This window comes from Pan paniscus, chromosome 5 (genome assembly GCF_029289425.2).
Source record: "Pan paniscus chromosome 5, NHGRI_mPanPan1-v2.0_pri, whole genome shotgun sequence".
NCBI lineage: Eukaryota > Metazoa > Chordata > Mammalia > Primates > Hominidae > Pan > Pan paniscus.
The window spans coordinates 53,820,249-53,844,945 of record NC_073254.2 but is presented as its reverse complement, the minus strand read 5'-3'; the positions used below and the strand labels follow the sequence as shown (position 1 = coordinate 53,844,945).

Here is a 24,697-nt window from a genome sequence, read left to right as displayed (position 1 = left end):
GCATTTACCAGCCCACATTTTGTAATATTTTGTACAAGGTGCTTTCTTTATGTGCTTCCCACCACCAGATCCTCCTGCCTGGGGTATCCGCTCTTCCAATGTGTCCACACCGTCTGATTTTCCCAAGAGGCCAGGATTTTTAAAGGGCAAAACTGTGTTTCCTTAAAAGGCCAACCTTCTAAGGTGTGGAAACCCAGAATTCCCTGTGACTGGCCCTTGCCATTTCAGCTGAGAAACCCAGAGTTCAGCCTCCCCATTCTGTAAATGAGGACACTGAGGCCCCGAAAGGGAATGAGATGCTTTAACTCTGTAGTTAATAACACAAAGAGCCACAAATTAGGCCAGGCACGATGGCTCACGCCTGTAATCCCAGCACTTTGGGAGGCCGAGGTGGGTGGATCACGAGGTCAGGAGTTCAAGACCAGCCTTGGCCAATATGGTGAACCCTCATCTCTACTAAAAAGACAAAAATTAGCCAGCCGTGGTGGTGCGTGCCTGTAGTCCCACCTACTCAGGAGGCTGAGGCAGAAGAATCGCTTGAACCCAGGAGGTAGAGGTTGCAGTGAGCTGAGATCACACCACAGCACTCTAGCCTGGAGACAGAGCAAGACCCTGTCTCAAAAAAAAAAAAAAAAAAAGAGCCACAAATTAAACCTAGACCTTCACACTCCATGGCAAGTGCCTTTTCTTCCTTCCACCCACTGCTCCCCCTGCCCTCTCCCTGCCTCCTTCCCTCCTCCACTCACCTCTTCTCCCATCCCTCCCTCCACTGTCAGCTCTGCCTATCTCTATTCCTGCCTTACATCCCCCTTCTCCTTTTCTTCCTCCTCTCTGCCTCATTCCCTTTGTCATACTCCCTTGCAGCCAGGGCTGCCTCTTTACTGCTTGTTTGTTGATCATGCCGCTGCCAGCCTTTATCCGCCAGCATCTCCGAGAGAGTCCATGGTGGAATAGGTCTAAGGAGTAGCCCCTGGGCAAGGCCTCCAGGGACTGTCTGCTGTGCCATCCATCAGAATAGTGCTCCTTCCACCTTGTCTTGGCCTTGGGCATTCCTGGACATTCCTTAGGTGTTCCAACTTAGGATGATCCCTGGATGTGCTTGCCTAGAGACCTTTAACCCTGCAGTTGAGAACCCTGGACTTCAAAGGTGTGTGTCACGTCATTATTGACCACTTCCAACAAGTCACCTGTATTGAGATTTGAATCACATGAATCCCAGTCATGGCCCCTCCGAGCAGCACACCCTTGGGCAAGCCAGCTCCCCACTTTGGGATTCCCTTGCCTCATCTGTAAGATGTGCAAAGGTCCCTCTGACACGGTCACTCTGTGAGCAGATAAATGTTGCCCAGTCAGTGCCCGGTCAGAGCCGCCAGGGTGAGAGAGCGAGGGCCGAGCGGCTGTTGCTGCCCGAGCTCCAGAGCGGCTGCTCCTGAGAATTGCTGCAGGTGGGGAACTGGGGAGGGGCGGGGCGCTGGTCTTCTGCTTATCAGGTTCTGAAAGAAACCTGATTCATCACTTCCCCAGGGATGCTCAGGTCCTGGAAGCTGATCTCACTAAACACTCTGATTGGCAACCCAGGAGGCCTAATTACTATTAATATGGCTTATTAATCCTTATTAAGGAAGATACTTCATTCTGATGGCTGGTATGTTCTCTCTCCAGAGGGGCGTCAACATGAGAAATTAATTCAGTGTCAAAGGCTGGTTGGGCAAAGGGAGAGGGCAGAGGTCATTTATGGCATCATCCCCAGAATTACAGAAACCAAGCTGTGGCATCCAGGAACAGGATGCTTGAGCAGCTTACAGGTTTGAGGAGTCATTTCCCTCGGGAGCCCCCAGCCTTCCATTGCACTGCCCTCCTGCATGAGGTGGGGCAGCTGGGCCTCCGCAAAGAGTACTGGATGCCCCTATTGGCCACGGTGTGATCGTGCCCTTCTACCCTGCCCCATCCATCTCTCCATCCTCTTCCACCCCCTCCCAACTTTCAATAGTTTGGCACCTGTGAACTCTCCCTGGAACCTGAGCCAAGGCTCCACTGGGAAGCCATTGAGTGAGCCATTTTTGTGCCAGTGCCTTGGTCTTGCAAATTTGCTACAGCTTCCAAACTGACCTTGACCCGTTGTCATGAAAGCACTTGCAGGATGGAAAGCCCTTTCTCCTTCCCTTCTCCAGGCTGCACCAGGAACTACCAGCAGGAGCCTTGAGAATTGGTCACTGTTCTCTAAAGAAAAGCGGGCAGAGCCTGCCATCTTGTGGCTACCTCTGGTCCTACATCGGTCCTCACTAGACCCAGCACAGGGATCTCTGCTTTCCCACCATGAAGGGCACCTCGTGGAAGGTCTCTCCACTGCTAGGAAATGGACATTGGTGGGTGAGGGGGGGCTTCCCCAGGCTCTGGTGTCTTTTCTTGCTTGTTTGACCACAGTCGTGACCTATGGAAGCAGCCTTGCCATTAGCTGAGATCGGAAGGCGGAAGGCCAGAGCCGGGGAAGGGGCCATACTCATGAGTGAGACACGCAGTTTGTCAGGTCTGTAGAGTACCTTGGACTGAAGATGCAGACTCCGCGGAGCCGGCTCACCTGTCTCTAACCCTAGCCTGCCTCTCAGTCCAAGTGTCCCCAGAGTGTAAAAGGAGGGTTGTACCCAGGTGACTTCTTAGGCCTCTTCCAGCTCTGACGTTGTCTCCAGGCAGGAAGCGAGGAAGATCTCCTTACAGCACAACTTAGAGTAAGGACCTTGTAACCACAGGCATGTGGAATACACTGGCCTCCAACCAGCCACGTCCACGCGCCTCTTCACCTCCCAAGAGGAGCTTCTGGGTTCCACTGCACTCGGCCAGGAATCCAAGGCAAGGCGCACATGTCAGCAGCCTAGGTGAGCAGGCACAGCTCCATCTAGTGAGCTGTTGGATCTGACTCCTCTCTCAGCATGAAGCTAGGTCCCAGGGGCAGGCAGTGTGGTCAGGGGTAGGCCAGCGTGTGTTCCTAGAATGCCACAGAGTCAAGCCCAGTTAGAAGGCATTGTGGCTGAGAGCACAGGTTCTGAAACCTCAAAGAATCCTGAGTAGCTCCAGATTCTGCCACTTACCAGCTGGATAACTTTAGAATTTCTTTAATCTCTCTAAGCCTCAGTTTTCTCATGTATAAAATGGAGACGATGACATCTACCTCTTAGGTCATTGAGAGGATTAAATGGCATGATGTTTGCAGAGCACTTTCACGAAGCCTGGCGTGTCTATCAATGACAGTTGTGGCCATCGTTTGTTGTTCAGCTTCTACAGCCAACAGATGCATGCTCTAACAATGAAAATTACTGTGTAGGCCGGGCACAGTGGCTCACGCCTGTAATCCCAGCACTTTGGGAGGCCAAGGTGGGTGGATCACCTGAGGTCAGGAGTTCAAGACCAGCCTGGCCAACATGGTGAAACCCCATCTCTACTAAAAATACAAAAAATTAGCCAGGTGTTGTGATGCATGCTTGTAATCCCAGCTACTTGGATGGCTGAGGCAGAAGGATTGCTCCAACCCAGGAAGCGGAGGTTGCAGTGAGCCAAGATCGTGCCACTGCACTCCAGCTTGGGCAACAAGAGTGGAACTCCATCTCAAAAAAAAAGAAAATTACTGTGTAAACCATCCAAGACAGGACTCTTGGCTCTTGTCTTAGTCTGCTCAGGCTGCTATAACAAAATACTATAGACTGAGTGGCTCAAACAACAAACATTTATTTTTCACAGTTCTGGAGGCTGGGAAGTCCAAGATCAAGGCACTGGCAGATTCTATGTCTGGTGAGGACCCCCTTCCCGGTTCATAGACAGCTGTCTTCTCGACGCATCCTCACATGGTGGAAGGGGCAAGGGAGCTCTCCAATGTCTCTTTTATAAGGACTCTAATCCCATTCATGAGAGTTCTACCTTCATGACTTAATCACCACCCAAAGGCCCCACCTCTACTACCATTACATTGGAGATTAGGTTCAACACATGACTTTTCAGAGACACAAACCTCCAGTCCGTAGCACAGCAGATTTAGTTCCTGCTGAGGGCTTCCTTCCTCGCTTGCTGGCACCTCCTTCTTATTGTGTGCTCACATAGGAGAGAAAGAGAGAGAGAGAGAGGGAGGGAGAGAGAGAGAGAGAGGGAGAGGGAGGGAGAGGGAGGGAGGGGGGAGAGAGAGAGAGAGAGAGAGAGAGAGAGAGAGAGAGAGAGAGAGCACTGTAGTTTCTCATCCTCCTCTTATACCTATAAGGACACTAATCCCAGTGCGGGGGCCCTACCCTCAGGACCTCATCTAAATCTATTCACCCCCCAAAGGCCCCACTGCCCAATGCCATCACACTGGGAATTAGGGTGTCCACATAGGGATTTTGAGAGGACACATTCAGTCCATAACAGCTCCTAGATATAAACCCTGAATTTCTCTTCTATAAATTTGCCCCCATTCCTTTTGCTTTTGTTTGTTTGTGTTTTGCAGTGATGTGAATGCCAGGAAAATCCTGCCCTCGCCTTGCCCCAGTCCACACAGCCAGAAACAGAGCAGCACCAGCACCCCACTGGAAGACAGGTCTGTGGTCTTCTCCTGTTATGCCTGTGACAACCCCTGCAGTGGGCAGAGTGGGCCTCCATCTCCAGTCTACTCCCCGAAAAAGCCCCTCGTCCAGTAGCCACACAGACAGAACCCAGGTCTGGCCTCTGCCCTGGTCCCCTGGGAATTCCCTGGAATCTCTCACACAGGCCAACTCAAAGCGGGGAGGTTTTCTCCCACAGTCACCAGGACCCTGTGTTGGGCAGAGTTGTTTCATATCTTCTTGTGAATAGACGTACCTGGGGGCCAGAAAGGGAAAGAGCCAGCCCAGGGCAGCCCCACCACAGAGCAGAGCAGGATGCTGACAAGCCTGGCCTGAAGACCCAGCAGCATTTGCTTCCAGGCTTAGCAGAGTTGATCAGCATCCTCCGGCTAGAATGGCTGCTCAGCCTCTTTCACCAGCACAGCCTCTGCCCTGCCTGCCTGGGCTCTGCTTTAGTGCTTCCAGCTGGCCTGCAGCGGGAAAGCCAACACCCAAACTACCTGCGGGAATGGCCAGCCCCTTGTTACATACCGTCCTTACTGCCTTCTAAGGAAGTGGCTACCGCCTCCTGCTGTGCAGAGGCACAGGGGTGAGGACAGACGGAAAGTTGGCAAGGCCAGGCAAGTGTACTGCTCTGAGTTTGCTGAAGGGGAATGCTATATGGAGAAGCTGGATGGAAAAGGGGATGGGGGAGGGCACACACAGCCCTCCCTTTCTAAGGAGATTCCCACACAACACTTCTACTTACAAATCTCATTGGCCAGCACCTGGTCACCCGGCCACACATCGCAGCAAAGGAGTCTGGGAAAGGTAGTTTTTTTAGTTGTGGCAACTTAGCTAAATATGGTTCTGTTTTTAAGGAGAGACAGGAGAATAGTAATCTCTGCCTTGAGGTCAACTAGCTAAGCCACATGGGGAATGAGGGTGCTCTGAGGACACAGTACTGAATGATATGACATCTAAGCTGGGCGCAGAAGTTGACGGGCCCCAGGTTAAGGGGTGCTGGTTTGGGTAAATCAGGGATGGGAGGACAGGAGTGGTGGTGGTAAGAGGATAGAGAAGGCAGTGAGAGAAAGCACAGCCGCCATGTGACGGGTGGTGGGGAGGGCAGTCCAGGGAGAGGAAGCATCAGAGCAAAGGCCCTGAGGCTGGAAGTGGCTTGGTAAATGCAAGTCACTGAAAAAAGGGGGCAGCTGGAGCCCCTGACCCGGGGTCATATCACACACAGCCTGGTAGGTCATGGGACAGAGTTTAAGTTTTATTCCATGAGTGGTGAAAAGCCACTAAAGGGTCTGTATTAGTCTGTTTTCACACTTCTGATAAAGACATACCTGAGACTGGGTAATTTATAAAGAAAAAGAGGTTTAATGGACTCACAGTTCATGTCACTGGGGAGGCCTCACAATCATGGTGAAAGGCACGTCTTACATGGTGGCAGCCAAGACAGAATGAAAGCCAAGTGAGAGGGGAAACCTCGTATGAAACCATCAGATCTCATGAGACTTATTCACTACCACGAGAACAGTATGGGGGAAACCATCCCCATGATTCAGTTATCTCCCACCAGGTCCCTCCCACAACACGTGGAAATTATGGGAGCTACAGTTCAAGATGAGATTTGGGTGAGGACACAGCCAAACCATATCAGGGTCTATGGCAGGGAGTGACTTGACCCAATTTGCATGACAAGAGGCTTAGTGTGGCTGCCACACAGAGAAGGTAGGAGGGAGTGAGAAGCAGGCCAGCTGTGTCATGTAGCTTTCTGAGTGAGATCAGTCACCAAAAATGGAAAAGCATTTTGGAAATATAAGTGGTGAGTCCAGTTGTAAAGTGTAGTAAAATGTGACACGTGGTTGCCTCCAGCATCCCCAAGACGCCAGTGTCGTCCATCCCTCTCACCGGAGACAGCCAGACAGACTCGGACATCATCGCCTTCATCAAGGCCAGACAGAGCATTCTGCAGAAGCAATGTAAGTGCACCTCCCTTGGTGGCTCCTCCTGGGCAGCAGGTCACCAACACTTGTGGGGAGCACACAGTGAGGTGGGAGGAGAGTAGGGAGTTTCCTGCATGTTCCTGAAGCCACAGGACTGGCCTACCTGTCACTCACATGTGCCCAGCCTCTGATTCCTTCTCGAGAAAGCCTCAAGGGGCAGCATCAGAAACACCAAGACAGGCCCAAGTGGGTGGGCCGCCCAGGTGCTCCTGTCCCTCTTGGCAGAGCTTGCTCTCTGTCTCTTCCAGATCTTCAGCTCCTTTGTTCTCTGTTCCCAAAGTCAGCTGTCTCCTCTGCTCAGCCTTCTACAAACAGGAAGGGGCTGAGTGATGTTTTGGTAACTCGTTGAACCCCTGGCTTAAAGTCTCACTCCCCTATCAGAGTGTGGTTCTTGCCAAAGAGCTGTGAGTGTAAACACCGCTTGAAGGCCCAGGCCTGAGGACACCATAACAATCACAGAGGAAGTAAGAGTGGCGTGTCAGACAACAGGAAGAGAAGAAGGCTCTTCTTGGCCTGCATCACTGCCCCCTCCACCCCCAGCCCCGTCCTCTTGGCAGCTGCCCATCTCCCATCTGCTGTGGCTGGGCCTTTTCTCTTTCTGCCTTCCATCCCCCACGCACCCACAGGGCAAGCCCCAGGGCCCCTTACCCCAGGCCTGCGTTTTGTCTTAGCCTCCTCCCCATAACCCAAAGGCTACTAGGCAAGCTTAACATTGCTTTCACATTGCCAGAAAGGCGCCCCCGCCACGATGGTATGGGCTGGCAGATTGGATGTATAATGACTGATGCCTGCCCTGCGGGGCCTGCACTCAGCTTCTCCACCAGCCGTGTGCAGTTTGGGCAGGAAGAGGTTTGTGCATGGATAGAGCGCCGCAACTGAGAGCCGGCCTTGGTCCTGTCCTCGCCTTGCTTGGCCGCCAGTCTGCTTACTTACTATCCTCTCTTCACCACCAGGACCAGCAGCCTCAGCAACACTGTCAGGTCCTTTCTTAGGCCTGAGACAGCCCCACCTCTGCTGTGATCTTGTCTCATTCTCAGTTTCCTTGTCTAAAAAAAAAAAAAAAAAAAACTGGATTCAGTGATCTCCAAGTCCCCATCTATGCCCCAAATACTCTGATGATAGGTATCAGGCACTGAACAGCAATGAACAGCCAATCAGTCAGCAAACACTGTATGTGTTGGGTGCCTTCTTATGCCAGGCACTACTACTAGTGCTGGGGCTACAGCAGAGAACAAGACAGAACCCAGCACGTGAGAAACTGACATTCTAGGGGGAGGAAGGAGACAGACAATGAACACAGAACACATCGACAAATACGTAAGATTGTTTGAGGGGATAATAAGTGCTATGAAATAGCTAAACTATGTAATGTTGTAGACAGTAACTGGGAAGACTGCTTTTAGCTGGGTAGGTTGGGGAGGCCTTGCTGGAGAAGATAACTTTAAACTGACAGCTGCATCATGAGAATGGAGCAGCCATGCCGCGTTCTGGGAATGCACAGTCCTAGCAGACAGAGCGGAAAGCGAGAAGCCTGAAGGGGAAGCTTTGCTTGGCCACAGGGTGGGAAGGAGGCTAGAGTGGCTGGAGGGCAGGGAGCAAGAGCACAAGGGCCAAGTCACACCAGGCTTATGCACAGGGGAAAGAGATTTGAATTTTATTCTAGATAGAGTGGAAGCCCACTGAATAATTTTAACCATGGAGTGATATGATGTGATTGATGCTTTAAAAAGCTCACTTTGTCTGTCACATGTAGTGTAGATTGTAGGGGCCAAGGGTAGACCAGTTACCAGGCTACCATGAAAGTGCCAGCAAGGGATGATTGTGGCTTGGACTCACCAGTAGACCAAATGTGAGATGCAAGAGAAAGAGGAGAGTCAGGGCACCTCCTGGGCTTTTGATCTGAGCAGCGAAGAGAATGGCAGTGCCATTTACTGAAATGAGAAAGGCAGGGAGGCATGACCATCAGAGGCAAGGAGCTGGAGGGATGGAGAGTTCTGGCTGCCCTGTTTGAAGTTTCAGATGACGTTTGATGTCCAAGAGGAGGTGTCGAGTAGACAGGTGAGCATCAGTGGAGCTCAGAGAGAAAGTCTAAGCTAGAAAAAGAAATATGCAAGTCATCATGTCTGGTTGGTGTCTGAAGCCACAGGACTGAGTACAATGTCCTCTGAAGACCAGAGATGGAGGTATTCAAATTGCTGAGAACAGCCCCCTGGGGTTCTCCAACAGTTGCGGAGAGAGAGGAAGCAGAGATGCTGAGAAGGCACTGCCAGGGTGCGAAAAGGAACAGCAGATAAGTGGGTATGGCCTCAGGCACAAACTGGAGAAGCACAAGCTGGAGAAGCACAAGCTCCAAGGGGAGACGGGCCAGTAGAGTGTGGCAGGATGGAATGTGGACCACTGGCCATTTTGCATGTCAGGGTGATCATGGACAAGCACCATTTAGCCAGGGGACTGGGAGTGGCTGGGGAGAGGGTGGAAGGGAAAGAGGCTGAGGCAGTGAGCAGATACAACCCCTCCAGGGGGTTGAGCAGTGACAGGAGCAGAGAACTGGGCTGGAGCTAAAGGGAAGCAGGAGCCCAGAGGGATGCTTTGCATGTTAAGACATGCTCACGTGCTGAAACATGCATAGAGAGGGAAATTGATGCTGTGGTGGGAGAGGGGAGCAGAGCTGCAGGAAAAACTTCCTTGAGAAAGTAGAGGGGACAGTGTGCGGGGCACAAGTGGAGGAAGGCTTGGATACGCAGGATATCCTTTGAGCTGAGATATCCCTTCCCCTGTAACAAATCCATAGAAACCAACCATCATTCCTCCCCTCAAGAAGCCTACAAGCAAGCAATATCTCTAAGTTACATTCACTAAGCTTTTGTACATATAAGAGATGTGATCATCTAACTCTCTCCAAACAGAAGAGGCAGAAGTCCAGGTCCCTGTCAGAGTGGTGTCCTCCTGCTAACACTGTCCCCAGGCAGTGCAGAGAGCTGGATTGAAGGGCAGGCACTTTTATTAAAATATGTATGGCAAATTACCATTTATAAATGTTTTCATTTTTATTGTTTCATTTGATGCTCTTAATGCTCCTGTAAGGCATGCAGGGCCAAGATTATGATCCCCTGTGGACAGTTGAGGAAACTGAGGCACACAGAGGTTGTATCACTTGCCCAAGGTTACACAGCTGATAAATGGCAGAGCCAGCATAACCCAGGTTTTCTGCTCTCTCCCCACTGGGCCACACTGTCTTGAAAAGCTGCAACTACCAAGATATGCCCACTCTGCTGTCAGGAGTTCTCTCGGCCTCAGGAACAAGAACTAGCATTGACAGGAGGGGAGTGACCGCAGCCTCTACCCACCCTGCAGCTGGGGAGCTTTGCTCTCCAAATAAACAGCAGCCTGGAAGTAATTCATCAAAGCAAACAAAACTTCCACAGCTCAGTTTTTATTCCGAAAGGAAGAATATTCATTCTGGCTTTTCAGTGACCACGGGGCCACAAAGGAAGCCAAAGACAGGTTGACACGGGGTCCCTCTGCCACCAGGTCCCAAAGGGCCAGCAGGCGTGACCTCTCAGACATACAGCAGATGGTTCTGGTCCCACCATGTGGCACTTAATATGCAGCCCACTTATCAGGGCACCCAGGCAAACACACAGGCCGGGGCCCAGGCACCTTCTCAGCCAAAGCAAACACCTCCCTCTCCCTGCCTGGGCTCTCGAATCTTAATTTAGCTCACAGCGCTGCCTTGGTTACTTCAGGAGTGCTCATTAAGGGGAATTTGTGACTGTCAGCTCGGGAGCAGGAGCCCAGAGAGGGCAATTTAACATAAGCCTCGCCAGCTCTTAGGCTTCACCAAGGGCCAGGATGAATCTATTTGATTTAGGATTCATGGAACAGCATGGAATGTTTAAATCCCTGCCAGGGGCAGGCGTGGACAGGTATATAACCCCCGTAAGGGGCATCAGTCATCTGTGGAGTCAACTCTGCTGTTTCCAACTGCCAAGGACAGTTTTTATGTCTGAGGAAATGAGGTTAACCCCTTTCTAGAGGGCCTTTTTGTTTTTAATCTTGCTTAATCCCTGAGTTTGGAAGTATTCCCATCTGGAAAGGAACCATGGTGTGACCCCCATAACCACAAGTCTATCTTCTCCAAGAGGTGTTAGGAAGAGGTCCTGCCTCTCCCAGCCCTCCACCCCACTCAGAGAAACCCTCCAGCTCTCTTCTGTGTTCAGAAACCCTCCCAGGGAAAGAGAAAGAGCCCCGAGCTGGGAGGGAAAAGGCGGAAATTCCAAGGCCATCTCTGCTCTGCGTGACACTGGGCAGGTCACCTCCCCAAGCCTCCCTCTGTCTGTCATGTACAGATTCCACCCTTGCCCAGGCTCTGATCCTGTCCCAGATAATCTCCATTAAAGTCCCTTATCAACGCCCAAGCACCAAGGAATTATTAACAGGGAAGTGGCCTCTGTGGTGAGAGCTGGCCCAACACCATGAGGTGTGATTTTGCTTTTTCTTAATGGTATATCTGTAGTGTGCCCTCCTTTCTGGGAGCCCACGGTAATCAAAACCCCAATACAGACAGAGCTTCATCACTTAACTGGGGCCCATAAAGTGAATGAGTTGGAAATGGTGCCTTTTGTGTTGAGGTCTGTGCATGTAAGGAGCTATGTCTTGGGGCAGAACGTGCTCTCCCCCCTATTCTGTAGCATTTCTTCCCAGGCCCCACCCCCCCCCCACCCCCTGTCATTACTGCATGCAAGTGTGTGAGGGGCTCAGAGACCATCCTGGGTGGGAGATGGCTCAGACTCCATGCTCCCTACCACCGGCAGCGTTCACAATCCTGGCCCAGGCTGCATTTCAACAGTGCAGCAGAAACAGACCCCAGATCTCATCAGCAGCCACGTGCCCACGGGCCCCCAGCTCTTGCCCTGCCAGTCCTTGTACTAGAGAGACAAAAGCAGTGAGTTTCAGCCATGGCCATGCCTCAGAATCACCTGGACCCACCCCAGTGATCCTGACTTAATGGTTCTGGGCTGTGGTCTGGGCACCAGGATTTCTAGAGATTCTCCAGAGATTTCCATTGTGTAGCAGAGCTGGGAACCACAAGTCCAGAGTGACAGGAACACATGACCATCATAGGCTCTGGTGTACTTGTCTTCTTACTTGCCGTTCTAGAATTCAATTCGGACAGATCAGAATGTCTTAAAAATAAGGACCATATTTGTTTAATTAAACAGCAAGGCCTGCCAGAGGTCTTGCACACAGAATTAGAACTGAAAGACCAAGGGCTCACAGCCGTGAATTATTTCCAATCTCTTCCTCCGCACTAGCTGGCCATTCAATGTATCACCAAGAATTACCCTTTCTTCCACAGCAATATCAAGCCAACCAAGCTAACACTCGTCACCCAGTACCAGGTTCCTGTGGCCGAACCTGGAGGGCTGCAGCTGCCTGCTCACCTGTTCCCTGAGCAGCCTCACACCTCAGGCTCTCTGTCCACTGAAATTTTTTTAAACATTGTATTTATTACTTCATCCAAGAATCTCAGAAATTCTCTCTTGCTCTTACTAAATTAGCCAAACTTTAAGCAAAATAACTGCATATCACTCTTACCAGTTCTCACATTTTAATGTGCTAATGAATCGACAGGTTTTGTCAAACTGTAGATTCTGATCCAGTAAGTCCAGGGTGGACCATGTCTTAGACTCTGCCTTTCTTAACAAGCTCCCTGGAAATGCCAGCACTGCTGGTCCATGGACCACACTTTGTGAAGCAAGAAGCCACCTTGCTTTTTCCAGGTATCTCATCTGCTCCAGCAAAGAGAAATGTTAGGCCCAGAGAACTGACATGACTTGCCCAAAGTCACACCGTGGGTTGGGGACTGTCCTGGCTAGAACGCAAGGGCCCTGGTTCTCAATCCAGAGAACCCTCTCCATGCCCAGCCATGGGAGATGACAGGATAGGGGCCACATGGTCAGGAGGAGCCATCCTGGAATATAATTAATATCTGGAGGAAAAAGCAAGGAGAGAATCTGAGGATTAGGTAGGAGCATCAATGAAAACCATGGGGTTGTCCAGGTGTGGTAGCTCACACCTGTAATCCCAGCACTTTGGGAGGCTGAGGTGAAGGATCACTTAAGCTCAGGAATTTGAGACCAGCCTGGACAACATGGTGAAACCCCATCTCTAGTAAAAATACAAAAATTAGCCAGACGTGGTGGTGGGTGCCTGTAATTCCAGATACTTGGGAGGCTGAGGCAGGAGAATCACTTGAACCCCGGAGGCAGAGGTTGCAGTGAGCCGAGATTGTGCCACTGCACTCCAGCCTGGGTAACAGAGCAAGACTCCGTCAAGAAAGAAAAGAAAGAAAAAGAAAGAAGGAAGGAAGGAAGGAAGAGGGGAAGGGAGGGGAGGCTGGAGGGAGGGAGGGAGGGAAAGAAAAGAAAGAAAGAAAGGAAGGAAGGAAAGAAAGAAAAAGAAAGAAAGGAAGGGAGGGAGGGAGGGAGGGAAGGAAGGAAGGAAGGAAGGAGAAGAAAGAAAGAAAGAGAAGAAAGAAAGGAAGAAAGGAAAGAAGGAAAGAAAGGAAAGAAAGAGAAAGAAAGAAAGAGAAAGAAAGAAAGGAAAAGAAAGGAAGGGAGGGAGGGAGGGAAGAAAGGAAGGAAAGAAGGGGAGAGAAAGAGAGAAAGAATGAAAGAGAAGAAAGAGAAAGAAAAAGAAAGAAAGAAGAGAAAGAAAGGGAAGGAAGGGAAGGAAGGACGGAAGGAAGGAAGGAAGGAAAAGACAAGACTCCAGCCTCGGTGACAGAGCGAGACTCCATCAAAAAAAAAAAGAAAGAAAGAAAAGAAAACAAAACGGTGGGGTAGGAAAACAGGCATCAGTCTCAGCCTAGGGAGGTGGAGCTTCTGCAAAGGGCAAAGGGGGCCTCTTCCTTCAGAGCTTGGGGTATAAATGCAGCTCCTGGGAGGCAAGACACAGATGCAGTGCCCAAGACCCAGGGGGAGTGGCTGGTGGCCTCCCCTCCCCCCGATTCAATCCTGGGAAAAGTCAATGTCTGCATGCACAGCCTAACCAAAAGCATCCTGTCTCCCTTTCAGGTTTGGGAAGCAATTGAATTTCCAGGAAATATCCATCCACGAATTATGCCAGCAAGAATGAAGCACAGATGAAGGCAGCGCCCCTCACTTGCTCTGGCTTCAGAAGTGAACTATGGGCTGCTGGGAGCAACTAGTGACTTTGATTCCCATGGAGGGGACTGTGTTTCTTTAAGGATGCTGACCTGGAGGCCACCGAGAGGCTGGGGCTGGGGCTGACCACGACATCCTTCCTGTGGTTGCTGGAGCTGCTGGCAGGGCCGGGCAAGGCCAGAGTGCTAGGGGCAGGGTGAAGGCTTCAGCTCACTGTTGTAGTGACGTTTTGTGTAGATCTTTATAAGCTTTTGAGAATGTGAAATAGCACCATCAAAATATAATGTCAGAGGATGCTCACACCAGTGGAATGTGGGGGGCAATATTTTTATTTTTAACGATTTGCCAGCTCTCTCCCTTGGCCCATGCTCTGGTTTGGAAGCCCAGAAATGGCCATGACAGGTCCAGGCAGGATGTCCCAGCCACAGGCAAGGCAGTGGAATGCAGGGCATCCTGAAGGCCAATCCTGATCTCCCAGACCACATCTTTCACCATCAGCCTCTTGGCCAGGATGACCTGGAGGCAGTGCCTGAACAGCTGTGTCTCCAGGGAGCCATCTGCCCTGCAGGGTCTAAGGACATCATAGCACCCAGAGAACAGTGGGCAGCTCCCAGGGGCTCTGCTGAGAGCTTGAGAGAGGGCAGTGTGTGTACCTTGGGCCTCACAACCTTCACCCAGCCACTTGGGCCCTTGCAGGATTTGGGCTGACACTCCCCACTTCCACAGGGAAAAACATAGCTGCCTGGGGGTCTTGTCTCCATGGGCCCTCTCCATGACAGATCCAAGGGAAGGTGGGCAGCCCTCAAGGAGGTTCTTGAAGAACTGCCCCCTGGGCCAGGGGGTTCCAACCCAGCTGCAGCCAGGGAGGGGCAGCGGAGGGTGAGCAGGAGTGGCACCTGGAAATGAAGCTAACTGGATAAAAGTGCTGGTCCACTGCTCCTGGTGTCTCTGTCCTACAAATACAGGACCTGATGACCCTGGAGGGGAGCAGAGTGGTAATATAGTATAATTGGCTTGATTTTCTTTTTCGTTTTTTAGGACTGGGTAACAGGATCATGCGGGAGAAGATTAAACCATTACATTTCTAAGCTAGGCAGGCCCATTGAGCTCCTCTAATCCACACCCCTATTTTATATAATTAGAAGGCCAGAGTGAAGGGGAGATTCAGCTTGCTGTTCTATGCCACTGAAAAATGTCCCCTCTTCAGGGGGCTTCCCCTGACCACTCCATCTCAAGTCACCCCCTAGTTATCCCCTATCCCATTGCCATTTTTTTCCACATCACTATCTGACATGTTATCCTTCCGAACTTGCCTATTTTTGAAATACCTGCAACCCCCCATAATACTAAGAGCTCCAATGCAACAGGGACCTGTTTGTCTTGCTCATTGCTGTGTCCCAAGCACAGAGTCGCTGTTCAGTAAACGGTCCTTCAGTTCATGAGTAGACGAGCCAGAACCCAGATGTGTTTCTCAGGCTGGTGTCACTCTGACTTCCCCCGGGCTCTGACTGAATCTCATCGGGACAGGGGCCAGCATCTCTGGTCCACTCCTGGTCCTCACAGTTCAATGGAACATAGTAAGCCCTCTGTAAAGTCTGTAGAACCAGAGGAAGACCAAATTCTGATTCTAGAAGCCTCCCCAAGAGTCCATGGAACACACATGTAACTGCACACACACACACACACACACACACACACACACACTCTCAAGAGCCCTGAAGATGGCATGGCATTTGCCCCAGTCCCCTGTGTAGCAGCAGCAGTATTCTTGGCATGCCTTAGTGCCCTCAGCCCTCTAGAGCTGGGTAGAGTCTACTGACTTTTATTTTCTTTTATTTTTACTTTCTTTTATTTATTTTTTTTGAGATGGGGGGGTCTCTGTCAGCCAGGCTGGGGTGCAGTGGTGCGACCATACCTCACTAGTCAGCCTCCAACTCCTGGGCTCAAGCCATACTCAGCCTCCAACTCCTGGGCTCAAGCGATCTTCTCACCTCAGCCTCCAAAGTAGCTGGAACTACAGGCATGCACCACCACACCTAGCTCGTTTTAAATTTTTTGTAGAGACAGGGTCTCACTGTGTGGCTCAGGATGGTCTCAAATTCCTGGCCTTAAGCGATGCTCCCACCTTGGTCTCCCAAAGTGCTGGGATTGCAGGCATGAGCCACATACCCTGCCAGAGTCTTTCAACATTAGATCTCCCACTGAGACATCATCTCCTGGATCCAAAGGCCTTACTGACAGAGATGTGTGGCATGGCCCCATGCGGGGTGTGAACCAGCCTCCTGGGGCAATCACTAAGACAGGAAAGGAAATGAAGACAGAAAAACACACAGCATGGGATCTGGGGCCACTGGTGTCTACAGCATATGCAAAGTGTGTGCAGCAACTGGCCAAGGGGCCTTTTGCTCCAAACATCCCCTAATGGAAGCCCGGCCTTTGATATGGACACATGCTTGACGGCAGTGCACCTTCCCAGAGTTCACTGGCCTCTGCAAATGGGAGAAATTGATGCAATGTTTTGAAAAGACTTTCCAGCAATCCACCTGGGATCAGTGGAGCCACGGATGACAAGAAGTATCTGAGTTCACTCTAGGCCAAAATGTGGAATTTTCAAAAACATTTTCTGGAAAGCAGCCTAGCCAGTGACTCCAGCCCAGTCCCTGCTAGAATTCAACTGGCTCTACCAATCCCTTGACAAGAAGTAGGGTGGACGGAGGTTGGAGGAGGGAGGTTAAAATGTAGCTTGCCCAGATCTTGCTAAAAAGGAGTTTTAGAAAGCAGATAGAGAAACTGTGGTATACTGAATACATCATTTTAATTCTTCACCACCAGTATAGAATTACACATCCAAAGCTTTGTCATGGCCCACTTTGACTAATGTGGTGTTGGCAAACCTGATCCAGGCAGAGGCTTGAATTGTGCTCTCATGGTTGAGCTTGCCTCTTGCTCCAGTGATCTCTCTTGGGATGAACATGCCATGGGTAGCTGCTGCCCCTTCAGCCTGGAACATCCAGAGAGCAGACCTGAGCCCAGTCTACAGCCTGGAGCAGAGCCTCCCAGGCAAGCCCAGCCCAGATCAGCTGAACTATGGCTCACCCAAAGACCTATTAGCATGAGAATATATGCTGCTTGTCATAAACCACTGAGGTTTAGAGTGGTTTGTTATATAGCATTAATTGTAGCAATAGCAGACTGGCACAGAAATTGGAACCCAGAGACAGTATATGACTGGATCTAGGATTTCTCAGTGCAGAGTTCATTGTCTCTCCATGCAGCCTGTGGAAAGGCACTGAGAGCATCCTGTATATGGAAAAGCAGGACCACCACCTACAGCCATGATGAAGCAACAAGGACCTGATTTACCCTCCTGCTTTAAATGACTAAAAATGAGACAAAATCCTCTATACAAACCAATGGTTTTCAGCCATTGGATAACAAGCAATATAGGGTATGATTGATCTGCAAGAGAAGGGAAACAAGTGAGGGGAGCCCTATGATTGCTCCAACTTACTGCCTGCAGTGAGTTTTCAGGCTGCAGCCCAGGAAGGGGGAACCAGGTAGAGCCCAGTGGTTTCCCTGAGTTGAGGAAATGGAGCTGGGAATCCAGGGAGGACAAAGTGGCTTAAATTTGCAAGGCAGAGTCCCAGGGATGAGAGAGAGAGAAGGAGAGAGAGAGAGGAGAAAAAAGAGAGAGAAAGAGAGAGAGCATGCTCTGGAGATCTTCAGAGGGTTACCCTTGAGTCTTCAGCTAACTACTGATCAACATCTGTATGTGAAGAAATTACCCAAGGCAGGGGAAAGAACCACCAGGAGGAAGCAGGTGGAATAATTTCCTGAGATAACACTGGGTTGGGAAGAGTTCATGTTTCCAACAGCCAGAGTGGAGAAACCTCCCAAAACAGTCATTGTACAGAGACACAGAAGTACTGCCTCAGAAGTGGGGCCAAATTAGTCCTAGATGATAGATTGCTCTGGTCCCACCTAACAAAGCTTAAAAAGCCAGCCCCAAAGGAGTCAAATTGTTTCCAGTAAGTTTCCAAGTAACTTCAATGAGTCCCAAAACAAAGCTTCAAAATATCTAAAGGAATATGAAAAACAAACCAAAAAGAAACCAGCATCCAACAATATAGAATCCACAATGTCTGGTGTCCATTAAAAAATAATCAGGCATGCAAAGAAGCAGGAAAATATGGGCCATGAGAGGAGAAAAAACCATCAATAGAAATAGAGGCCGGGTGTGGTGGCTCACTCCTATAATCCCAGCACTTTGGGAGGCCGAGGCAGGAGGATCACCTGAGGTCAGGAGTTCGAGAACAGCCTGTTCAACATGGTGAAACCCCGTCTCTACTAAAAATACAAAAAATAGCCAGGCATGGTGTTCCGTACCTGTAATCCCAGCTACTCAGAGGCTGAGGCAGGAGAATCACTTGAGCCCAGGAGGCAGAGGTTACAGTGAGCCGAAATTGTGCCATTGCACTCCAGCTTGGGCAACAAGAGTGAAACTCTGTCTCAAAAAAAAAAAAAGAAAAAACAAATAGAAACAGCCCCAGGCATGGCACAGTTGATAGAGTAAATAGACAGAAACATTTTTTAAAATGCAATGGGTGTGTGTTTCAAATCTAGGCAGAAAAAATGCTCCTTGTAATTCCTTAAACATAAGCATTTCTCATTCATCTGGTCATTGTTTTGACAAGGATGTGCCATCCATTGTGCTAAGTTCTGAGGAGTCAGAGGTGACAGAGACAGAGAAAGTGCCAGCATTCTTGGAACCTACATTCTAACGAAGGAGAGGGACAAGCCAGGCATGGTGGCTCACGCCTGTAATCCCAACACTTTGGGAGACTGAGGCTGGCGGATCACGAGGTCAGGAGTTTGAGACCAACCTGGCCAACATGGCGAAACCCCATCGCTACTAAAAATACAAAAATTAGCTGGGTGTGGTGGTGCGCACCTGTAATCCCAGCTACTCTGGAGGCTGAGGCAGGACAATCACTTGAACCCCGGAGGCAGAGTTTGCAGTGAGCTGAGATCGTGCCACTGCACTCCAACCTGGGCAACAAGAGCGAGACTCCTTCTCTGAAAAAAAAAAAAAAGAGAGGGACAATAAACAAGTAAGCAAGACAATCTGATTAAGAAGGAGTTGGGGTTAGCTGGGCATGGTAGCAAGCGCCTGTAGTCTCAGCTACTCGGGAGGCTGAGGTGGGAGGATCCTTGAACCCAGGAGGTTAAGGCTGCAGTGAGCTGTGATCACACCACTGCACTCCAGCCTGGATGACAGAGCAAGACCCTGTCTCAGAAAAAGAAGAAGGAGTTGGGGGTGGGGTAGGATGGGCTTGGACTCACTATCAAGGTGGGTGGGAGTGTGAGAACCCGGCAAGATGCAAAGAGAGAAGCAGGGAAGGGAAGCTTAGGACAATGATGGCAGGTTGGGTATTGGGTGATGGGAAGAGGCAAAGGACGTGGAGCTTGGCAAAAAGGGGACTTGTGGGGATTTGGGCCATGTGAGCATGTGGGGGAGACTGTGTTCCTTCCATAACACGTGTCCAGGGACTGCCAGGGCTCCGAGGCAGAGCAGGTGTAGAGAGGTTGGCTGTGAATGTTGGAAGTTGAAAACGTATGTGTCAAATGTGGGAGGAAAAAGCAGTGTTTCCTTGAATACAAGCTCCTCCTTACCTTGCGAAAAGTGGCCTCTGAGTGTAGCCCTGAATGCATCTCCCAAGGAATAGGAGGAAGCAGCAACCTTTTCAGTTAACTGCTTTATTTGGGTTTTCCATGGCCTCATGCCAGCCAGCAGGGCTGAGCCAGTTTCACCCACACTGAGAGGGAACTCAGCAAAGAGCAAGCAGCATGCCAGCTGGTACTCTTCCCTCTCCATTCACTCAGCTCCTGATCTCAGGAGGGCAGCCCCTCCCCAGGCCAGCACCCCTCCCCTTCTGGCCCCAGGTGTGGGATGCTGTTGTTATCTTTTCTCCGAAACATCTCCTGGGTTTGTCTTTTCCATCACTGTCCTTAGACGGAGGCAAGCAGTCCCCCTGCCTTTAGCCCCATGTTTTAGGGGGAACCTGTGCTTTGACGTGCTTTGCTAGAAACTTTCTAAGTCTCCCTCTGGTGCTGGGACCAGCTATGACCAACAACGTCATCCATGCAGGCCACCCCTAACATAGTCCAGGCCTCATATGGGTCTCAGTTCCCTTTTCTTCTTTCAGGAAGTTCTCCAGTGCATGCATAGGGTTGACCAGATGTCCCAAAGTGCTCTAGGACTCATGCCTATGAAGCTGTTTTAGGGCTTCCTAGTCAGTCCCTGGTTCCAGGAAAGCAGCCTGATGAGGAGATCATTCCTGCTGGCTGGTGTGGCATTTCTTTTATGGCACTACCTGGGATTGGGCCACCAGACCTGCGCTAACATGCTGATTTCATGGACTCTTAACAGTCCACCATAGGACAAAGAATCGTCATGGGAACCAATTAGACAATAAACAAATGCCTAAGTGCCTCTTCTCTGTCATTATTCTAAATCTACACAAATCAATCATTATACCTCACATGGGCTCATGAATTTGGTACTAAATTTTTTTCATCAAATTGTTTATACACACAGGGGTCCATCCACAAAAAAATATTTGCCAGGACCCTCACACACCAAGAGCAGCTGGCCCTGTCTCTCCTCCGGTTTCTGGGCTCATTATCTCTCCCAGGCCCTGGGGACGCTCTGCTCCTCCCTGTCTCGGCGGCACCCCTCATCCACATCCTGGCTCACAGCAGCCCAGGCTTCTTGCTGCTGCAGCTCCAATGACTCTCAAAGCTCTGGGTTTTTCTTATAGTCTGAAGAGGTGAGGGGATGTAGGGAGATCCGTTAACAGGGGATGGCCAGCAGATCTTTTAACAATATCTTTCATGGCCGGGCACAGTGGCTCACGCCTGTAATCCCAGCACTTTGGGAGGCTGAGGAAGGTGGATCACGAGGTCAGGAGTTCAAGACCAGCCTGGCCAAGATGGTGAAACCCCATCTCTACTTAAAATACAAAAATTAGCCAGGCATGGTGGCGGGCGCCTATAATCCCAGCTACTTGGGAGGCTAAGGCAGAGAACTGCTTGAACCCGGGAGGCAGAGGTTGCAGTGAGCTGAGATTGCGCCACTGCCCTCCAGCCTGGGCGACAGAGTGAGACTCCATCTCAAAATAAATAAATAAATAAAAACAATTTCTTTTTTCAATTTGAGTGGCCATCAAGAGATGAGGGTATGGTCTTCCCACTCTTGTCATGCTTCCAAGGGCACCGGCCTAATATGCCAGGACAAGCTGACCACTCCTTCATTAAGGTTCACAGAAGAGCAATTTCCCTGCAGGAATGACAAAACCACAGTGACCCAGACAAAGGAGTGGAGAACTAGAGCCTGTGACAGACAGCATCAGTGCCCTGCCAGATCCCCCCAGCCCGCCTGGAGGTCACGTGCAGCATTTGTGGAAAGTCTCCATCTATACCAGTAGCATTCTGTCCTAAGCACCTGCATCTTTCTACCCACAGGGACTCTCTGGCCGCAGGAGTGCTCTCAGCCCACAGGCAGGGCAGGCTGGCAGTGCAGGAGTTAACCTCCCCAGGAGCAATCTTCAATTAACAAGGGACAAGAGTTGGTAGATATACACCCCAGCTTCCTTGCCACTCTGTGGAACAACTCTACAGTGTGTTCTGCACAGTCTCCCAGAGGTCCCCAGCAGGATGGGGCCCCAGTTGCCCGCAATAGTCACCTGTGCGAAAACACACCCTGAATCGACTGCCTTCTGTTCCCCACTCCCCTGTTTGCGCATCCTGGGATCAGGTCCCAGGTGAACCACACACACCCGCATTGTGTCTTGGGACCTGCGCTGAGGGAAGTCCAACTTAGACAAGGGCATCCATTTCAGAATTACAAGTAAGGGCTCTTGAAATCACACTCTCTGGGCTGGTGGAAATAGGAGCCCTCTGCCCCTACTTCAACCAGAGCTCCACTCTTAAGTAGGCTTCAGACTGGGGCTCTGGGAAAGATTTCATGTGCAAGAGGAATCCTGCTCCTTAAAAAAAAGAAAGATGCAGTTTCTGAGCAAAATTAGTAACAGGTGTGTTTGTTTGTCTGTTTCAAGGCTTTACCTTGAATCACCCTTCAGCTTTCCCTGGTCTGTCTGCTGGTCACAGCACGAGCTGGCCCACCTCTGAGATCATACTCACGAGGACACACAAAGACCCCTACAAACCCGCGCCACCGCCGCCTCCACGTAGGACGCTGTGGGGGAGACTCCGGGAGCCCAGGCTCCCACATCCAAAGCTTGCCGCTCCAGCCACGTGGTGCAAACTATCTGGGAGGCACAGTTAGGGAGCTGGCATCTAAAACCAGTGCTCTCTGTCTCCACTTGCCCTTTCTACTACAAGGCACACACCTGGGGCAGGTGGGCCTTATCTTCTCCCCTGTGTTCTGGTTTGGAAAGTGTCCTTTTTCACCCATATGGATATGTCTATTGAGGGGCTCCATAGCGAATACCTATGTTGATGGTGGGATGGGCGGCCTGTCCAGTCCTTATCTCCGGGCTCGTTCAGATGGAAAGAGGCTCGTGCCCAGCTGCTCTGTTTACTCTGCATTCTCTGCCCATTGTACACCAAATCGATTGGGCAGATGGGGAGGGGGTGTTGTTTTTCTTCTTTTTCCCCAATCTCCTTATTAGTTCAGCCTCAGAAAGTCCCTTATCACCTCCGGATGTCAGGCCACACTCTGTCATCAGGCCTGGCCATGTCAGGCTCTCCATTAATTGATTTTGCCCTCCCCCTTGGGAAGCATAAATTGGCTCTGCCCATTAGCAGCAATAATTCCCTGAAAGGGATTGTAAATCATGCCTGGTGTCCACCCAGAGCTCACAGCAGAGTAGTGCCCACGTAGGGAGATGTTGGACAGAGAGGTCTCTGCAGCCCTGCAGTTTTTCTCCTAATCTTGACCAAGCGCTGACCTCACAAGACCACAGTGGACTAGGAAGAGTAGCTGAATCAGGTCCCAGAACATGGAGGGCGCTCAGTCAGTGTGTGTAGAACGAGTTAAGGCAGGAAGCGAGGGAGGCAGGATGGGAACATCCTCTCTGGTGCAGAGAGCTTTTATCTTCTACAAGCTCTCTCTCTCTCGCTCGCTCTCCCTCTCTCTCTCGCAGTCTCTCTTTTGTTCTCTCCTCCTTATTACAAAAACAATTGTTGCTTGTCCTGGACAGAAAGGCCACCGTATCTGCCACGGCGAGTGCCTTCCAGGTGGTACCTATATGTGTGATGCCCCCATCCCCTGGGCTGGGGCAGGTCAGCTGAGGGAGCTGCTTGATCCAAGGCTGGGCCATCCTCAGCCCACCAGACACCTGTAGAGTAGCCACCATGAAAAGGCACTCTTGGGCACTTAGTCCATCCATAAAGGATTTAAGCCAAGAGATACCAAGATAAAGAAGCAGAGGGCAACGGGCATGGATCTGACCAGATGCCAGGAGGTCAGCCAGGAGTGGAGCCCCAAGGCAGAGAAACGGCAGACGGGAAGCACCTGGGGCGAGTAGACAGTGGTCAGGCCACGCTGCTGGTGGAAAGCTAGGAGGCTCCAGAACCCTGGCTGCTCCCCAGTTCCTACAGCACACAGTCTAATTACCAGAAATACCTGGAGTGTGTTCTGATTCCTTCCAATTCAAATAAGCCTTGAACAGTTTTTTAAAAAGAACTCAGGCCGGGCTCAGTGGCTTACCCCTATAATCCCAGCACTTTGGGAGGCCGAGGCGAGTGGATTGCCTGAGCTCAGGAGTTCAAGACCACTCTGGGCAACATGGTGAAACCCTGTCTCTACTAAAATACAAAAAATTAGCCAGGCATGGTGGTGCGCAACTGTAGTCCCAGCTACTCAGGAGGCTGAGGCAGGAGAATTGCTTGAACCCGGGAGATGGAGGTTGCAGTGAGCTGAGATCATGCCACTGCACTCCAGCCTGGGCTACAGAGTGAGACTCCATCTCAAAAAAACAAAGAAACAAACAAACAAAGAACAACAACAAAAACTCATAATAACAATTGGGAAGTAACATAATACCTAATGGTGGCTGAAACAAGGTTTATGTTTTTAATATAAAAAGAAATCTAGAGAGGTGTGTGCAGGAATTGGTCCAGTGTCTTTGCAGTGCCCATGACCTTTCCCTCAGGGACACAAGATGGCTCAGCAGGTCCAGACAGAAAGAGGCAGAAATGTGGGGCCAGCTGCAGCTGAACCCTTGGTCTACAGACAACAATTTTGCCCAAACCTCCTCAGCCAACTCTGCCCAATCATGGCTGGACCTGGGCACGTGGCCAGCCCCAGCTGCAAGGGAGCTTGGGAAAGTGGGTGCAGGGGACGCTTCGACCCTGGGGTCTCCTCCCCCGGCTTTAATGTGTTTTTCTCCCAGTGGCCTAGCCTGCACCTGGGGCTCTCCTTCAGAGGTCTCTCCACAAGCTCCTGGAGCCATCTTTCCTGCACGTGTGCAAAGCCAGAAATGCATGAGTGACGGACTAATGTGGGGATATGAAGGCCCAGCTCCCCTGCTGGGACTCACTGGGGTGCACTTCACCTGCCAGAGCTCCCAGGAACCAGGCTGAGGCTGGGACTGTGGTGCCTTGTTTGGCTTTCTCCTCAGCCTGGCCCTCTTGCCCACTGTCTTATGGGTCTTCAGTGACTTCACTGCTCTCAGGGGCTGAGACAGAGGGGAGCAAGATTAGCACTATGACTTAGACCAATTATGCTCAATTACCTGGGGTTGACACTTACAAAGCCGGGGTTCTGCTAGCTGGGGAGGAGGGAAAGGATACTCAGCAGGCAACTCACAGTGTCTGCAGCCACAGCTCATTAAAGCAAACAGCAGAAAACACAGCAGCGATATTGGAATCCTTGCCCTGGGCTAGTCAGAATATAAAATGGTTCAGCCACTTTGGAAAATAGCCTGGCAGTTCCTCAAAAAGTTCA

The 24,697-nt window shown here is 50.7% G+C and overlaps 1 protein-coding gene across 2 annotated transcripts in view; it reads left to right on the top strand.

Moving 5' to 3' along the window:
• Nucleotides 1–20,218, top strand: part of KIF6 (kinesin family member 6) — a 389,937-nt gene extending 369,719 nt beyond the window's left edge. Inside the window, exons 20-23 of one of the 2 annotated variants that reach the window (XM_003833335.7) lie at nt 3,733–3,783; nt 4,469–4,558; nt 6,426–6,532; nt 13,636–20,218. In XM_003833335.7, the coding sequence (XP_003833383.2) occupies nt 3,733–3,783; nt 4,469–4,558; nt 6,426–6,532; nt 13,636–13,652 (265 nt within the window). In that variant the 3' untranslated portion in view covers nt 13,653–20,218. The remainder of the gene's footprint in view (nt 1–3,732; nt 3,784–4,468; nt 4,559–6,425; nt 6,533–13,635) is intronic. The other variant, XM_034962039.3, reaches the window with a different exon arrangement.
• The last annotated feature ends 4,479 nt before the right edge of the window (nt 20,219–24,697 follow it).